General features: G+C 40.3%; 2 protein-coding genes across 3 annotated transcripts in view; one reads left to right on the top strand and one right to left on the bottom strand.

Moving 5' to 3' along the window:
- Window positions 1–14305, bottom strand: part of RALGPS1 (Ral GEF with PH domain and SH3 binding motif 1) — a 606537-nt gene that overhangs the window by 289238 nt on the left and 302994 nt on the right. The window lies entirely within an intron of this gene.
- The window catches only part of ANGPTL2 (angiopoietin like 2), a 58837-nt gene that overhangs the window by 20215 nt on the left and 24317 nt on the right, over window positions 1–14305 (top strand). Inside the window, 1 exon segment of the mRNA XM_020984960.2 lies at window positions 334–1193. Coding sequence (XP_020840619.1) covers window positions 380–1193 — 814 coding nt within the window. The 5' untranslated portion in view covers window positions 334–379.

Consider the following 14305-nt stretch of genomic DNA (forward strand, 5'->3'; position numbering starts at 1 on the left):
AACTCCCTTCACTTTGGTGTGCTTTAAGATTTATGACTCACTTTCTTTATCATACCCTTATGCAGTGGGTAGTGCAACTATTATTGTACTATTTTATAGAAGAGGAAACTGAAATTTACAGAAAGAGCTAGTAAGTGTCATGTGATAAGGTAATAACATAAACAGTTATAAAACACTATGAATATAAGATTTTTTTAAAGATAAGTGGGACTTGAACCCAGGTCTCCTATTTCTAGGTCCAACATACTTTCTACTACCACAATTAAAGAGTGCTTTAAACTCTATAGAAAGAAGGTGACCTATATGTAATCTTTTATTTCTGCTCACTTCCAGGTTTTCTCAGATTTCATTGCCAGGAGATAAATACTTCTAAAGGACCATGAACACAATGAGACTGGCCTGCCTGGTCCTGGCCGCTTTAGTAGGAGTTGCTGCTGGCAAAGCAGATGACTTAGGGAGCAGTGAAGAGGGAAGGGAGCAAGAATTCGTTTATCTGAACAGGTATAAGAGAGCCAGTGACTCTCAGGACAAGTGCACCTACACATTCATTGTGCCACAGCAGAGAGTCACTGGGGCCATCTGTGTCAATTCCAAGGAACCTGAGATTCAGCTTGAAAACCGTGTTCACAAACAAGAACTGGAGCTACTGAACAATGAGCTTCTAAAGCAGAAGAGACAGATTGAAAGTTTGCAGCAATTGGTGGAAGTGGATGGTGGGATAGTCAATGAAGTCAAGCTCTTACGGAAGGAGAGCCGCAACATGAACTCTCGGGTCACGCAGCTCTATATGCAGCTCTTGCATGAAATCATTCGTAAACGGGACAATGCGTTAGAGCTCTCCCAGCTTGAGAATAAGATACTCAACCAAACGGCTGACATGCTTCAGCTCGCCAACAAATATAAGGACCTAGAGCACAAGTACCAGCATTTAGCCACTCTGGCCAACAACCAGTCCACCATCATCGCTCAGCTAGAAGAACACTGTCAGAGGATGCCAGCTGCCAGACCCATCCCACAGCCACCTCCTCCACCACCACCAAACCGGGTCTATCAGCCTCCCACCTACAATCGGATCATCAACCAGATTTCCACCAATGAGATTCAGAGTGATCAGAATTTGAAGGTGCTTCCCCCAACTCTTCCCACAATGCCTACAGTCACTGGCATCCCAACCTCAACCGATAAACCATCTGGTAAGTCACTCTGTCTTTATAGTCAACCACAGATATTTCTTTAGGAACATTTACTCTAAAAACAGAGAGATCAGTAGATTTTTAGGCTATCATTGGCAATAATTTAATGTGGTAAAGTATGGTATAGGTAGCATTGAATTTGGAGTAAGAAGACATGGGTATAATTTCTGGCCCTCCTTCCTCCAATTTTTTTCACTTGGGTGACCTTGTCATGCAACTGTTCTGGGTTTCAAAATCCTCATTTATAAGATAAGGAGATGAGATTAGATCAGCAGCTCTCAAATTTTTTGGTCTCAGGACCATTTTACACTCTTAAAAATCATTGAGGATCCCAAAGAGTTATGTGGGTTGTATCTACTGATACTGTATTAGAAATCAAAACTAAGTGTTTAAAATAATAATTTATTCATTTAAAACAATAATAAAGCCATCACATGTTAAAGTAAATAACATTTTATTTTTTAAAAACCTATATTTTCCAAAACAAAGGAAATTTAGTGAAGAGTGACATTGTTTTATATATTTTTGCAAATCTCTTTAATATTAGGCTTAAACAGAAGATATCTGGCTTGTCATATCTGCTTCTGCTTTTAATTTGCTGTGATATGTTGTTTGGTTGAAATATATTGAAGAAAACCTGGCCTCAGATAAAGGCAGGAGTATTTTAATGGGCAATAACATCTTAGTATTATTATGAAAATAATTTTGACTTTGTAGACCCCTGAAAAGTTCTGGAGAAACTGAGGGGTCAATTGGCCAAATTTTGAAAACTGCTGGACTAGATGATCCCTAAGGTTTACTGTAGTTCTAAATTCTATAATTCGGTACAAAAAAAAAGATAAATAGTAACTCATATTTCCATGGCATTTAAAAGTCTACCAGGTGCTTTCCCCATAAGTTATGTGAGATAAACAGTACAAGCATCATTATCCTGATTTTCCATAGAGTCTCAGAGAGGTTAAATGATTTACTCAAGGTTCCATGACTAGCTGGTAGAGGAGCAGAGCTACAAACCCAGTTGTTTTAATTCTGTATCTCTTAATCTTTCTACTATACCAGTCTGTCACTTAAAATTCATGAGAAGGAAACATTTTTGGAAAGGTATTGAAAACATAAAAACAGTGAAGAGAACTTTTTTTTTAAAGAGACAAACTTGATTTTGATCTACAGGCTTATAATGTCTATTTTGAATAAGTATGCCAAAGGAAGAGAGAGTTGTCATTTTAAGACTATATCAAATTAATTTCTTCTGGGCATCTTAAAATGCCAGTACATTTTTGGTGATACCTGTTCTTCAATATTCAGTTTTGAAATGTATATTTTTTCTGGAAACAGAAATATTCCATCTAATGTCATTCTAGTTCCATTATAAAAGACATTGGGTGAAACAATGATCCAGAGGCAGTGAGTTTCACTGGAGCAATATGAGAGGGGAGGGCAAGGAAAGGGAAAGCAGAGAAGGAGAAAGGTGGTGATAAGGAGAGGAGAAGAAGGTAAGGAAGGATAGAGGAGAAAAGGGGAAGGAAGAGGAATGGATATGAAGGAGAATGGAAGAAAAGTGAGATGAGGGAGAAGAGGAGAGAAGAAGAAAGAGGAAGAAAAAGTGAAGCCTGTCCTCTTTTCCTTCCCTTCTAACGGTCCTATTATAACTAAGAATATTGGAGAGACTGTATTGGTTTCTGGTAGCCTATGTTATCTAGGTAAGAAGGTAAAACAGCAAAAACGTTTTTCCACAGTATGTTAGAGTTAGAAGACACCTCAAAACAAAGAATGTCAGAGTTGAAAGGGAACTTAGAATGCAGAATGGACCTTGGAATATAGAATCTCAGATACAGCCCCAACACAAACTGTTTGGGGCTGAAAGGGAATTAGGCCATAGGATGTTAGAAAACAGAATATGAGCTATTAAAGCTAGAAGGGGCATTAGAGACCATCTAATACAGTTTGATCCTAGCCGCTACCACTCTGCTCCACCCCACTCCCCAACTCTGCCATGAGTCAGAGGATGTAATAGACTTTACCAGAGTTACCCACGGAGTTAGTGGAAAAACTAGAAATATTCTGCCCCCCGATCCACTCCTCATTTCCCTGCATTATTTTGCCTTTCTGTGCGAGTATTAAATACCTTGCTTTAAGAAAACTCATGATACGACACTGACTTTGCAAATCAGATAATATAAGTGATTTCTCACATCAGAAAATACCATAAAAATAGCAATGGAACTCACCTAGATTTCAAATATATATTTGATGTATATATTACTTTTCATGCACAGATCTATTACTTAAAGCAAGCAATAAATATGTGGGAAACTTTGACTATCTAGAATTTTTTTTTAGAAGAAAGAGCAAAGATACTAGTTCATTACTAGGGCTTAACCTGAAAAGAGCAGTAGTGGGATAGATGGAGAAAAGGAGAAAATTAACAGGGGAAAGTTAGCAGGAGCTATTCACACTGCAATTGGTGCAATTCACACTGGCAATAGGTTGTCTGTGCTGGGGAGCTGCTTCCTCTAAGTCATTCCATAGAGGAAGTCTACAGGCTAGAGATGAGGTGGGATGGGGGTTGAGGGCGGGAACATTCAGGGCTCAGTTTGATCTTGCTGACATCTCTGGATCGCTTCACCTTTCTGAAAATATCCATGTTGTCTTTGTTTCAAAGTGGCCACAATGAAATCTCAATTCAAATATTTATGAGTATACTGAACAACAGCAAATCACATTAGGGTTTGCATAGTGCTTTCCTGACAGCAACCTTGTCAGGTGGGTAGTACAGGTATTTTTATCATCATCTTACAGGTCAATAAACTGAAGATCTGAAAATTTAAGTGACTTGTCCAGGGTCATGCAGCTAGTAAGTATCTGAGCTGGGATTCCAATCCAGTTCTCCTGACTCGCAGGCCAGCATACTTTCAACTTTGCCAGTAAATTTCATACTACTCCCCTCCTCAAGACCCTTCAAGGGTTCGTCATTGTCTAATGGATAAAATGCAAACTCCTTAACTTTGCATAAACAAAAAAAAATTTAGTCCTTATAGACCACTGAGTTCATCAAATACAATTGCTCCATTTTACATATGAGAAAACTCAGGACTAGAGAGGCTAAGTAAGTGACTTACGCAATGTCACATAGCTAGGGAGTGTCAGAACGAGAATTTGAACCTAGTTCTTCTGATTACAAGTCCAGTGCTATGTTTTAAGGCCTTCTACAACCCAGCTCCAACTAACTTTTCCCATTTGACTTCATTCTGCTTCCCTTCCCATAGTCTATATTCAATCTCCCTGGACAGCTATCACAAGGTGGTCTGCCCTCTTGAGTTTGCCTGCTCTCTCCTACCTTTCTATATTTGCACAGATCATCCTTTGCACCTGAGTTACTTCTCCCCCTTCAATTCTCAGCTCATCTACACCATCTTCTATGCATTTCACTAGTCTCTGCAACCGAAAATGATCTCTCCCTCCCCAAATTTTCCTACAGCACCTGGTCTGAATTTCTCCTCTGCATCATCACACAGTACCGTGTTTTATAGTTATGTCCTTGTAGTCCCCCCTAGCCTAGGAGAATGTAAACCTCTTAAGGGAGCTCCCCAATACTAGGCATAAGGCATAATAAAGTGGGGACAATAATAATATCTGCCTCCCAGGTTGTGAAGATAAAATGAGGTAAAGTGCAATGCAAATTTTAAAGCATTATATAAGTGCTAGCTGTTACTAGCATAGTTGTTGTAGTAGTAGTGGTAGTAGTAGTAGTAGTAGTAGTAGTAGTAGTAGTAGTGGTGGTGGTGGTGGTGTGGTGGTGGTGCTGGTGCTGGTGCTGGTGGTGGTAGGTGTTTAATAAATATTTGCTGGACTGAATCAAATTGAATGAAATTAAAAGGCATCACGCATAGTAGATAGGGACACAGACAGGGTTCAAACACCAGCACTGTAACTCTGGGTAAGTTATTTATCTTCTCTGTATCTCAGTTTCCTCATCTCCTTGATGGCCATTAAGGTCCTTTCCAGTTCTAAATCTATAATCTTATGATCCCTTCAGTTAAATGAACTAATGTATGCAGAATAAAAGAGAACTGAAGGCTTCAAGGAACAGTAGGATGTTTCTAGGTGAGGATGGAGGAAGCTGACTAACACATACATAGCCTAACACAAGGACCCATTTTCCTTAGCTCTAACTGACCTAAGCCAAGCACTACAATTCCCCATAGAAAGATAGAGTGAAAAATGCCACTGCTCACTTTCTCGATACTGAAGTATAAACCTCCCCACTCCTTTACTCAATGAGTGGTCGGGTATCTCTCAACAGTCATTCTTCGAATGTTAGGGCTAGAAGAGATCAATCTAATTGAGGGTTTCTTTACCTGGGGCTCATGAGAGCAGTCTGTAGACAGATTTTGGAGGATCTGTGAGCTTGGACAGGAAAAAAATTCACTAACCTCTAACTGAAATTTAGCATTTCCTTTATTTAAAAACGTGCTTCTGAGAGGGGGTTGGTCCATAAGCCTCATTAGGCTGCTAAAGGGGTTGAGGATATAGAAAAGGTTAAGACCCCCTAGTGTAGTCTGAACCCCTCATTTTACAGAGAAAGAATGGAAAGTGAGTTGTCCAAAGGCGCACAGCTAGGGACTTGAACCTGCGTCTCTATCTTCAAATCTAACTCCTTTCCTATTCACAACCAAAGAATTTTAACTTCTAGTTATTGGGCCATATTCTCCACCCCTCCCCAACCCTCATCCCCCTGGCTGCCTGGAAGGCAGGGCACAGCAGCCCTGACAGCTCCATGGTCCTTCAAAACTGCTAGCAGGGTCTTCCCCTTTCTTCTCTTCCTCCCCCCGCATCGCCTGATCCCTCTCTTTCTCTTCCATAGCCTTATAACAGCTCAGAGCCATAGAAACACAACAGACAAAAGGCAAAAAAGCCCTCATGCCTAAGGAACGCAGCAGCAGACAAAGGCTGACTTTCCTTTGGTGGTATCAGGATTAGCCAACAGGAACTATGGGGATCATCTTTCAGTCAGAGGCAGCAACTGCCCCCGGAGGCACAAGATCCACTGTTTCTCTCCCCAGCCAAGAAAACACAAAACTCTTATCGAACTTGTTCCTGATAACTCTCGGTTGGCGCTTGCCTCTCTTTGTCTGGGTCTGCTCCTATGCCAGAATCACGCTCATGCTTTCCATTCTCTGCCAGCCCCCTTTTCTCCTGACATAGGCAGTCAGAATCTCCTGTGGATATAGAGTTCACTCACTTTCACCAGAGTAAAACCACAGCCCTAAGCAAGAGTCTCTTGGACATTTGCTTTTATTTATAAACCTTAATGAGACCCTGGAATGGGAACAGTAGGCCTCAGTTTTGAATTCCAATTCTTGTCATTTATTGACTGTGTGACCTCCGTCGAGTCCCTTAACTTCATTTTCAAATGAGGAATTTGGATGAGGAAACTCATACAATCCCTTCCAGTTCTGATATCTGTGATTCTATGTTCTTAGTCTGTGGATTGGTCATATTATTCTCCCCCTGACCCTTCAATAGAACTCAATTAGACAAATATTTGTTAAGCACCTGTTATGTACAGTATGCTAGGTTCTAGGGGCATTGGGGAGGTGATTCACAGGGAAGAGTTAATTTGGAACCCAGTTCTGCTACTTACTACCTATGTGGTCTTCAGCAAGTTATTTTTCCTCTCAGGGCTTCAGTTTTCTCATCTGTAAAATCAGGGAGTTATTTTAGATGTAGATAAGACAGGGTGTCCCAAAAGTCTTAGTGCAGTTTTTTAGTTATTCAAGTTTAAAACTGCATTAAGACTTTTGGGATGCTTTCTATTTAAGATGTCTCCCAGCCCAAACTTTCTAAATACCTGTCCTCATGGAACTTATTCAGTTACCATAGCAGCACTTCCTCTCAAGTAGTGAAAAAGCCTCTTCAAAGGAACAAAAGGAATAGTCCTATCCTTTTGCTTCTAAGAGATATTCACAGAACCTCAGAGCTGGAAGAAATATTGGAGGACACCCTGCCCAAGCCCCTACTCAGAGCAGGAATTCCCTTTATAGAATTCCTAACAACTTCAAGTGATGGGGAACTCACCACCTTATGGAGTACTCCATTCCATTTTGGGCAACTTTTTCTAGTTCTAATTGAAGTAAGTACATTCACTTTTAAAGACACACAATGTTGGAGCAGCTAGGTGGCGCAGTGGATAGAGCTCCAGCCTCGGAGTCAGGAGGACCTGAGTTCAAATCTGACCTCAGACATTTGACACTTACTTAGCTGTGTGACCCTGGGCAAGTCACTTAACGCTGATTGTGTCACCAAAAAGCAAAAACAAACAAGCAAAATAAAACAAAAAACACACAATATCCAGGAAAAAGTTGTAATATGATCACTATTTGAGATGATGAGGAAATGTTATAACGGAGAGGCTATGAGACTTAATAAAAAGTGCCGGAACTTGGAGTCAGAAGGAATGGATTTGAGTCCCTATTCTACTACTCATTAGCATTCATCAGAAATTCTTTGACCTCAGTTTCCATATCTGTAAAATGAGGTTGGATTAGAATGATTTTTAAGGTTTCTTTTAGCTTTAAAATCCTAAAATACTATGAGCTTCTCAGTACAGACACTAGACTTGTAACAATGACCCTCTAAAGATCAAATCCCCCTCAATCTAGTTAAAGGGGAGGGAGGAAAGGATGAGAGTAGAATCACATGCCAGCATGGGCTGGTGCTGGGACCAAACAAGGCAAGTAAACACACAGATGTGCCACGGTCAGACAATCGTGGCCAGTGGCAATCATTCCAAACAGAGCCAGAAGGCAGAAAAGAGTAAAAAACAACAACAAAAGGACACTTTTCCATTTACTGTCTCTGCAAACTAAGGAAAGTAATTTCCCCTCATTGGACCACAGTTTCCCCATCTATAAAATGGGGGGAGTGTTGCAAAATGCTTTCCATATCCAACATTCTTTGATCTTAAATCATCTTGATATCACAGACATAAAGCAGTCAACCAAACCTGGCTGCTGCTAAAATAAAGTTAGGCAGGCTAATTAAAATAAAAATGAATTGGTTAACTTTGAGCAAAGGCCAAATCTGTGGGTAAGGGCTGCTGGTTCCCTGCAGGAAGAGAATCTAGCCAATACAACCTGGGGAAAATTAGAAGAAAATGTTTAGTGTTGCTGCTAGGTTACACTGTGTTCCTAATTTCATTTTAATAGGCAGAATTAATGACTTTCTCATCACCAAAGCCCATGAACCCTGATGGAACTTTATGTTTAATGCCAGACACAGGAATCAGTTTCTGCTCCCATAACTGAGGTGAAGAGTGTGGGCTGGTAAGCCACTAGATGACGGACAGATTGGCTACAAGGCCAACAGAGACCCTCCTGCTACCGATAAGGAAATGTGGGAAAATATTCAGAGGGACTTTTCCTATTTCTGTAAACCATGTCCTTGCTTTCTCAACGCACATGTTAGCTCCTCTCCCATCACTTGCCTTACCCTCACCAATCCCCACCTCAGGACATGTGTTATCTAATTTCTTTTAAGTCAACCAGCTGATATATAAACAAGTTGCTTTTGAATTCAGGCAGTCCCTGACTTATGAACATCTGCCGCTCTCTCTGCTAGAAGAGACAATACAGAGACTCATGAATAGAATGCCAGGGTGGAGGAACTTTAGAAATCATAGATGACCCTCTTCATTTTACTGATAAGGAAACTGAGATCTGAGGAAGGGAAGAAGCATTTATTATGAACCTGCTATGTGCTAGGCGCTGTGCTAAGTGTTTTGCAAATATCTCATTTGATCATCACAATAACTCTGGGAGATAGGTGTTATTAATATCCCCATTTTATACCTGAGGAAACTGAGGCAGACAGAGTTTAAGCTACTTGCCTAGGGTTATACAGGTAGGAAGTGTCTAAGACTGGATTTAAATTCAGGTCTTCCTGCCTCCAGAGCCAGCACTCTGTCTGCACAGCTGCACCACCCAGCTGCCTACTACAGAGAGGAAGAGAATCATCAAAGAACTAAAGCTAAAAGAAGAGATTCAAACTTAGCTCTTCTGACTTTCAGTTCAGTTTTCTTTCAAATTCAGTCTCATTGGGCAGGTGAGGAGGAATATTGCCCTTTATTCCCCAACAAGTTAATTTAGACTCAACATCTAAATTTAACTATGTTGTAGTATGATAGAAATAACATTATACTTGGAGTCAAGATACTTAGGTTTGAATCCTGACTCTAACACTTAGCTATGCATTCATTAGCCTATCTGGGCCTGAGTTGGCTTCTCTGTAAAATGGAGATAGCAGTAAAAGTACTTCTTACCCCACAGGGGTTGGTGATTTAAAAAACAAAACTCTTCGCAAATCTTAAATTTAAATTGAAATAAAAATGTAAATCATGATCATTCTCTGAGATTAATGTAAAGAGCTGACTTCCCTTAGATACGTGTAAAGAATATCAATACTTCATACAACACAAATCATCATCATTCTCTAAGATAAATGTAGAGTTGTCTTCCCTTATACAAGCACAGAGAATTAACAAGGGACTGATGCTTGAATCACTTCTCTGAGATAGCTAGGATATAAACTGGAGTATAAGATGATGTGTTTCTGACAACCTAAATTGGAATCAAAATTTCTTTTCCCATAAAAAGAGGTTTATATATCATGAAGAAGCATAATTGAAGAAAGGCTATTAAGACTCTCAGATACTTGATTGATTATGTTGTCTTTTGGGGCCTGGCCTGGAAGGTGAGTCAGCCATCTCTAGAACCAAATGTGTATAGAAAATACATTCCAAGTTCCCAACAAAGGACTTGCAACCCGGCTTTGCAACAGAATCTAATCATAAGTTGGGTATGGTCTGGACTTCAATGATAAGGAAATAATTGCTTCAGAAGAAATGTTTGATCTTACAAAAGGTGATCACAGACTCAAGGAAGGCTAGTGTTGGAAGGAACTTTGGAATATAGAATATCAAGACCAAAATGGACATTAGAGAATTCTATTAGGGCTGAAAGGGACATTGGAACATAAATGAATAAATGTCAGAACTAGAAGAGACCTTAGAAAACAGACTATTGGAATGGAAGGGAGGTAACAGAGCACAGAATGTCACAGTATACCTGAGAGGGACTATGGAACATAAAACAACAGAGCTAAAAGGAATCATTGTACAGATAAGGAAACTGGTGTCCAAAAAAGGTACTTTTTCAATGTCACACAGCTTGCCAATATCAGGCCTGGGCCTTGAACACAGGGCTTCTCATCCCAAGGTTAGTTCTTTTATCTACCATAACTTGTGGTTACTGCCTTATAATCAAAAAGATTTCTAAGTGGTGTCCTACAAATGATAGATAGATAGATAGATAGATAGATAGATAGATAGATAGATAGATAGATAGACAGACAGACAGATGGAGTTGCATAGTTCTAAGTAAGTCATTTAACCTCTCAGTGTTTCGGTAAATCTTTAAGACTGCAAACTGAAGAGAAAATGACCATCTACTTTGGTAGAGTTACAGTTTCTTCATGGCAGTTCCTTATATCAATAAAATCATAAGTTCACTGCGCGCACACACACACACACACACACACACACACACACACACACACACACGAATAAGGACTCACATAGTCTTTCCACAATTCCACTAGTCTAACCAGCCTACAAAAGAATGTGCAATACTGGATACCCTGCTGGAGAGGAAAAATCCAATAAATGGTCCACAGAAAAGGTAGAAAATAGAAGGCTCAACATTTATGAATCCCTCCATGCTTTAGAAAGTCCAAGAAAATATTTCAGATAATTCATGTAATATATTTCCATTGGAAAACAATGCCTCCAAACCACAATGTAAAAAGCATGTCTCCATCCAGCCTATAGGTGTGTGAAAGCTGCCAGGCCTGGAGCAAAGACCCCTTTCAAGCTCTCTCATGTAGGCTAAAGGCCCATACTCTAGGCCAAGATTTTCCCTAAAGGTTTTCCCATAGCCAGGAGAGCAAAACCATACTGTACATGGTCAATGATTCCTTGTGACAATGAAATTAGCTATTTTTTAAATGAGATATAGCATGGCAAAGAACATAAAGGAACAGCCTAAAAGCCAGGAAGACCAGGTTCAAGCCCTTGATAGTACTGTGTGACCCTGGGCACATCCCCTAACTTCTCTGTTTCTCTAGTAATTCTGTAAGACTATACATTAGAGTGAGTTGCCAGTCTGCTCAGTGGAAGAAGTTTCCACTTTCAGACTTTTCCCAGATTGATGAAATAACAACCACAACCACAACAACTAAGATCAATATTATGCTTTAAAGTTTATGGGGTATTTCACATGTTATCTCATTTGACCTGGTAATTTAGGTGTTACAGGTATTATCACTACTCTGCCCCCCTCCACACAGAGTTTCAAAGGTAAGAAAAATGAGTCTCAGAGCAGTTAAATGACTTGCATATGGTCACATAGTAAATGCCAGAGGATGGGATTTTAATTTAGTTTCTCCTGACTCCCAAGCACAAGTCTGGGCTAAAATTAAAAAATAAAAAACAGTAAAACAATAAGATTGATTTCTACATGGGTATGGCCCATGAGTCACTCTCACTCTTTTGAAGTCACATCTGCCATGTTTCCTTTATACTTTTTTCCCCACAAGGCTATCACTCCCAGAACTGTTACGCTTTTACGGCACCCAAGAATCATAGGATATGGGAGAGGAAAGGAAGCTCAGAGACCACATGGTTCTAACCCCTTTGTCCTAGAAATAAAGAAGCTGAGATATAAAAAAGGGCAATAATGTACTTGAATGTCATAAAGATGCCTGACTGCTCAGTCAGCCAGAAAAATAAGCATTTATTAAGTACCTACTATTTCCCAAGGCACAATTCTGGGGATGCAAAGGAACACAAAAAGCAATCCCTTCTCTCAAGAACCTCACTGCTTAACGGAGAACACAATATGCAAACAACTCTGTACAAACAAGACACAAATAGGATGAATTAGAGGTGAGCTACAGAGAGAAGGTACTCATGGTAAAGGTGATGGAAGTAGGACTAAAACTTGGGTCGCCAGCCTACCAGGGCTCTTTCCGTGATACCAGGCTGCCTCTCAAATACGTAACACTCAGAAGCATTCACTTACTTTTGACTATGATTCTATGCACAAATCCCCAATGATGACAGCATGAGTCATACAGCTGTATATATAACTGTTTAAAAAAAAAGACCCAAACAAAACAAAACAAAACAAGAAACCACCCAGTGGAATAAAGATAGTTTCTTTTTCTTTTTTTTTTTTTTTTTTAAATAAGTCCAGCTGCTTCAGGCAAAGGCAGGAAGCCAAATGTTATCTCATATATTTATTTTGCTACTCAGTTACATAAAAAGCAAATTCAATTCCTCCATCGTTCTTACATTGGTCTGCCTACCAAAGGACTTGGAGTTCAAGGTGCTAACCTAAGGTTACATGGTCCTGTCATACTCTGGCCAATGAGAGCTGTCATGAGGAAACCACAAGGTCATTGTACAAATTACATTCTTGTTGAAAATTTTAAAATATGTAAATCAAATGCTTTCTCTACTGAGTGCAAATAAGAAAGGAGCTAGAAAGAACAGTTTTGTCACACATAAAAGTTTCTTATCGCTTTATCCCAAAGAGCTGAAAGTCATTTGTGGCATACATTTATTCCAATCCTTGAAGGAGCTGGGCTTTACTTGGGAGTGAGATATCTCTCTCTGTCTCTGTGTCTCACATTTTCTCTGTCTCCCCACAACACGAAGAACAATCCTCCACATCTGGAAAATCAGAAGAGTTGTAATGAGAAGAGCACTGGATTTTGAGTCAGAAAACCTGGACGCAAACCCCAGTGTGACCTTGGGCAAATCACTTCACCTTTCTGTGCCTCCATTTCCTCATCAATAAAATAATAGCTTTATTATATGGTACCAATTTTCTAGGTCCCTTAAAGCTCTAATGCCTAACGCTCCTATCACTGTAATTCAACAAATATAGAGCACAGGTGGGCAAGCTGAATTGGACAGAGAGCCATGATTGGAGTAAAAAGGAACTAGATTTAAATCCTTCCTGACACATACTGGCTCTGTGCCCCTGGGCAAGTTACTTAACCTCTCAATGCTCTCTACAATTCTCTAAATAGAAGAGAAAGTGGCAAGCTATATTATTAGTGGAGGGAGTTTCCTCACCCAGGAGTTCCCTTTACCAGTGAAATCAAAAACCTGGTCCCCTGGTGCCTGCCTGAATGCAGTTTATATTCTAGCTGCTCTAGTTAGCCAATGGTCTTCACGAGCTGCTGTAACCAAAAGAATTTGTAGCCTAGCAGCCAACCTTCTAGCAATGAACCACTGTATTGACCTAGGCCGGTTCTCAAATGCAAGACACAAAGTCCATCTCTGTCCCCACCTTGACGTCTTTTCAGCTTGGTAGGCTCTGCCAGCCCTTCCAGGCTTTGAGAACCTAAAGTCACCTCCGTGTCAAGGCAGCAGAAGAGGATGTCGGAGGAAGCCACAAACTCTACTTTCTGGGGAAAATGTTTGCTTAGGTGGATCAAAAGAATTGATGGGATCCTATTACTGAGTTTATTCCACTGTGAAATAAGCACCAGGATACCCAGCAAAAGAGGGGGCAGACCTGGAGAAGGAAGTGGGTTATGGAGGTTCCATCAGGCCAGGTCCCCACCGACACGTGGAAACAGTCCAAGTTGTAGATCATCTTGCCTCCTAACCATAAGCAACCTGGTACTTCTCCCTTTCTCTCTATGCTGGAATACTCAATTCTCTCAAGTAAATATTCTAAGAGCAGTTAGATGGCACAGAGGCTAGAGTGCTGGACCTGAAATCAGGAAGGATCCTCTTCCCCGAGTTCAAGTCTGGCCTCAGATACTTACTAGCTGTGTGACCCTGGGCAAATCACTTAACCCTGTTTGCCTCAGTTCCTTATCTGTAAAGTGAACTGGAGAAAGAAATGTCAAACCACTTCAGAATCTTAGCCAGTAAAACTCCAAATGGGGTCACAAAGAGTTGGACACAACTGAAACAACTGAAAAACAAATACTGTAGTACAAGATGGGAAGATGATAGGGTCCGGGGGGGGGGGTCA

This window comes from Phascolarctos cinereus, unplaced genomic scaffold, assembly GCF_003287225.1.
Source record: "Phascolarctos cinereus isolate Bilbo 61053 unplaced genomic scaffold, phaCin_HiC Scaffold_2;HRSCAF=192, whole genome shotgun sequence".
Taxonomy (NCBI): Eukaryota; Metazoa; Chordata; class Mammalia; order Diprotodontia; family Phascolarctidae; genus Phascolarctos; species Phascolarctos cinereus.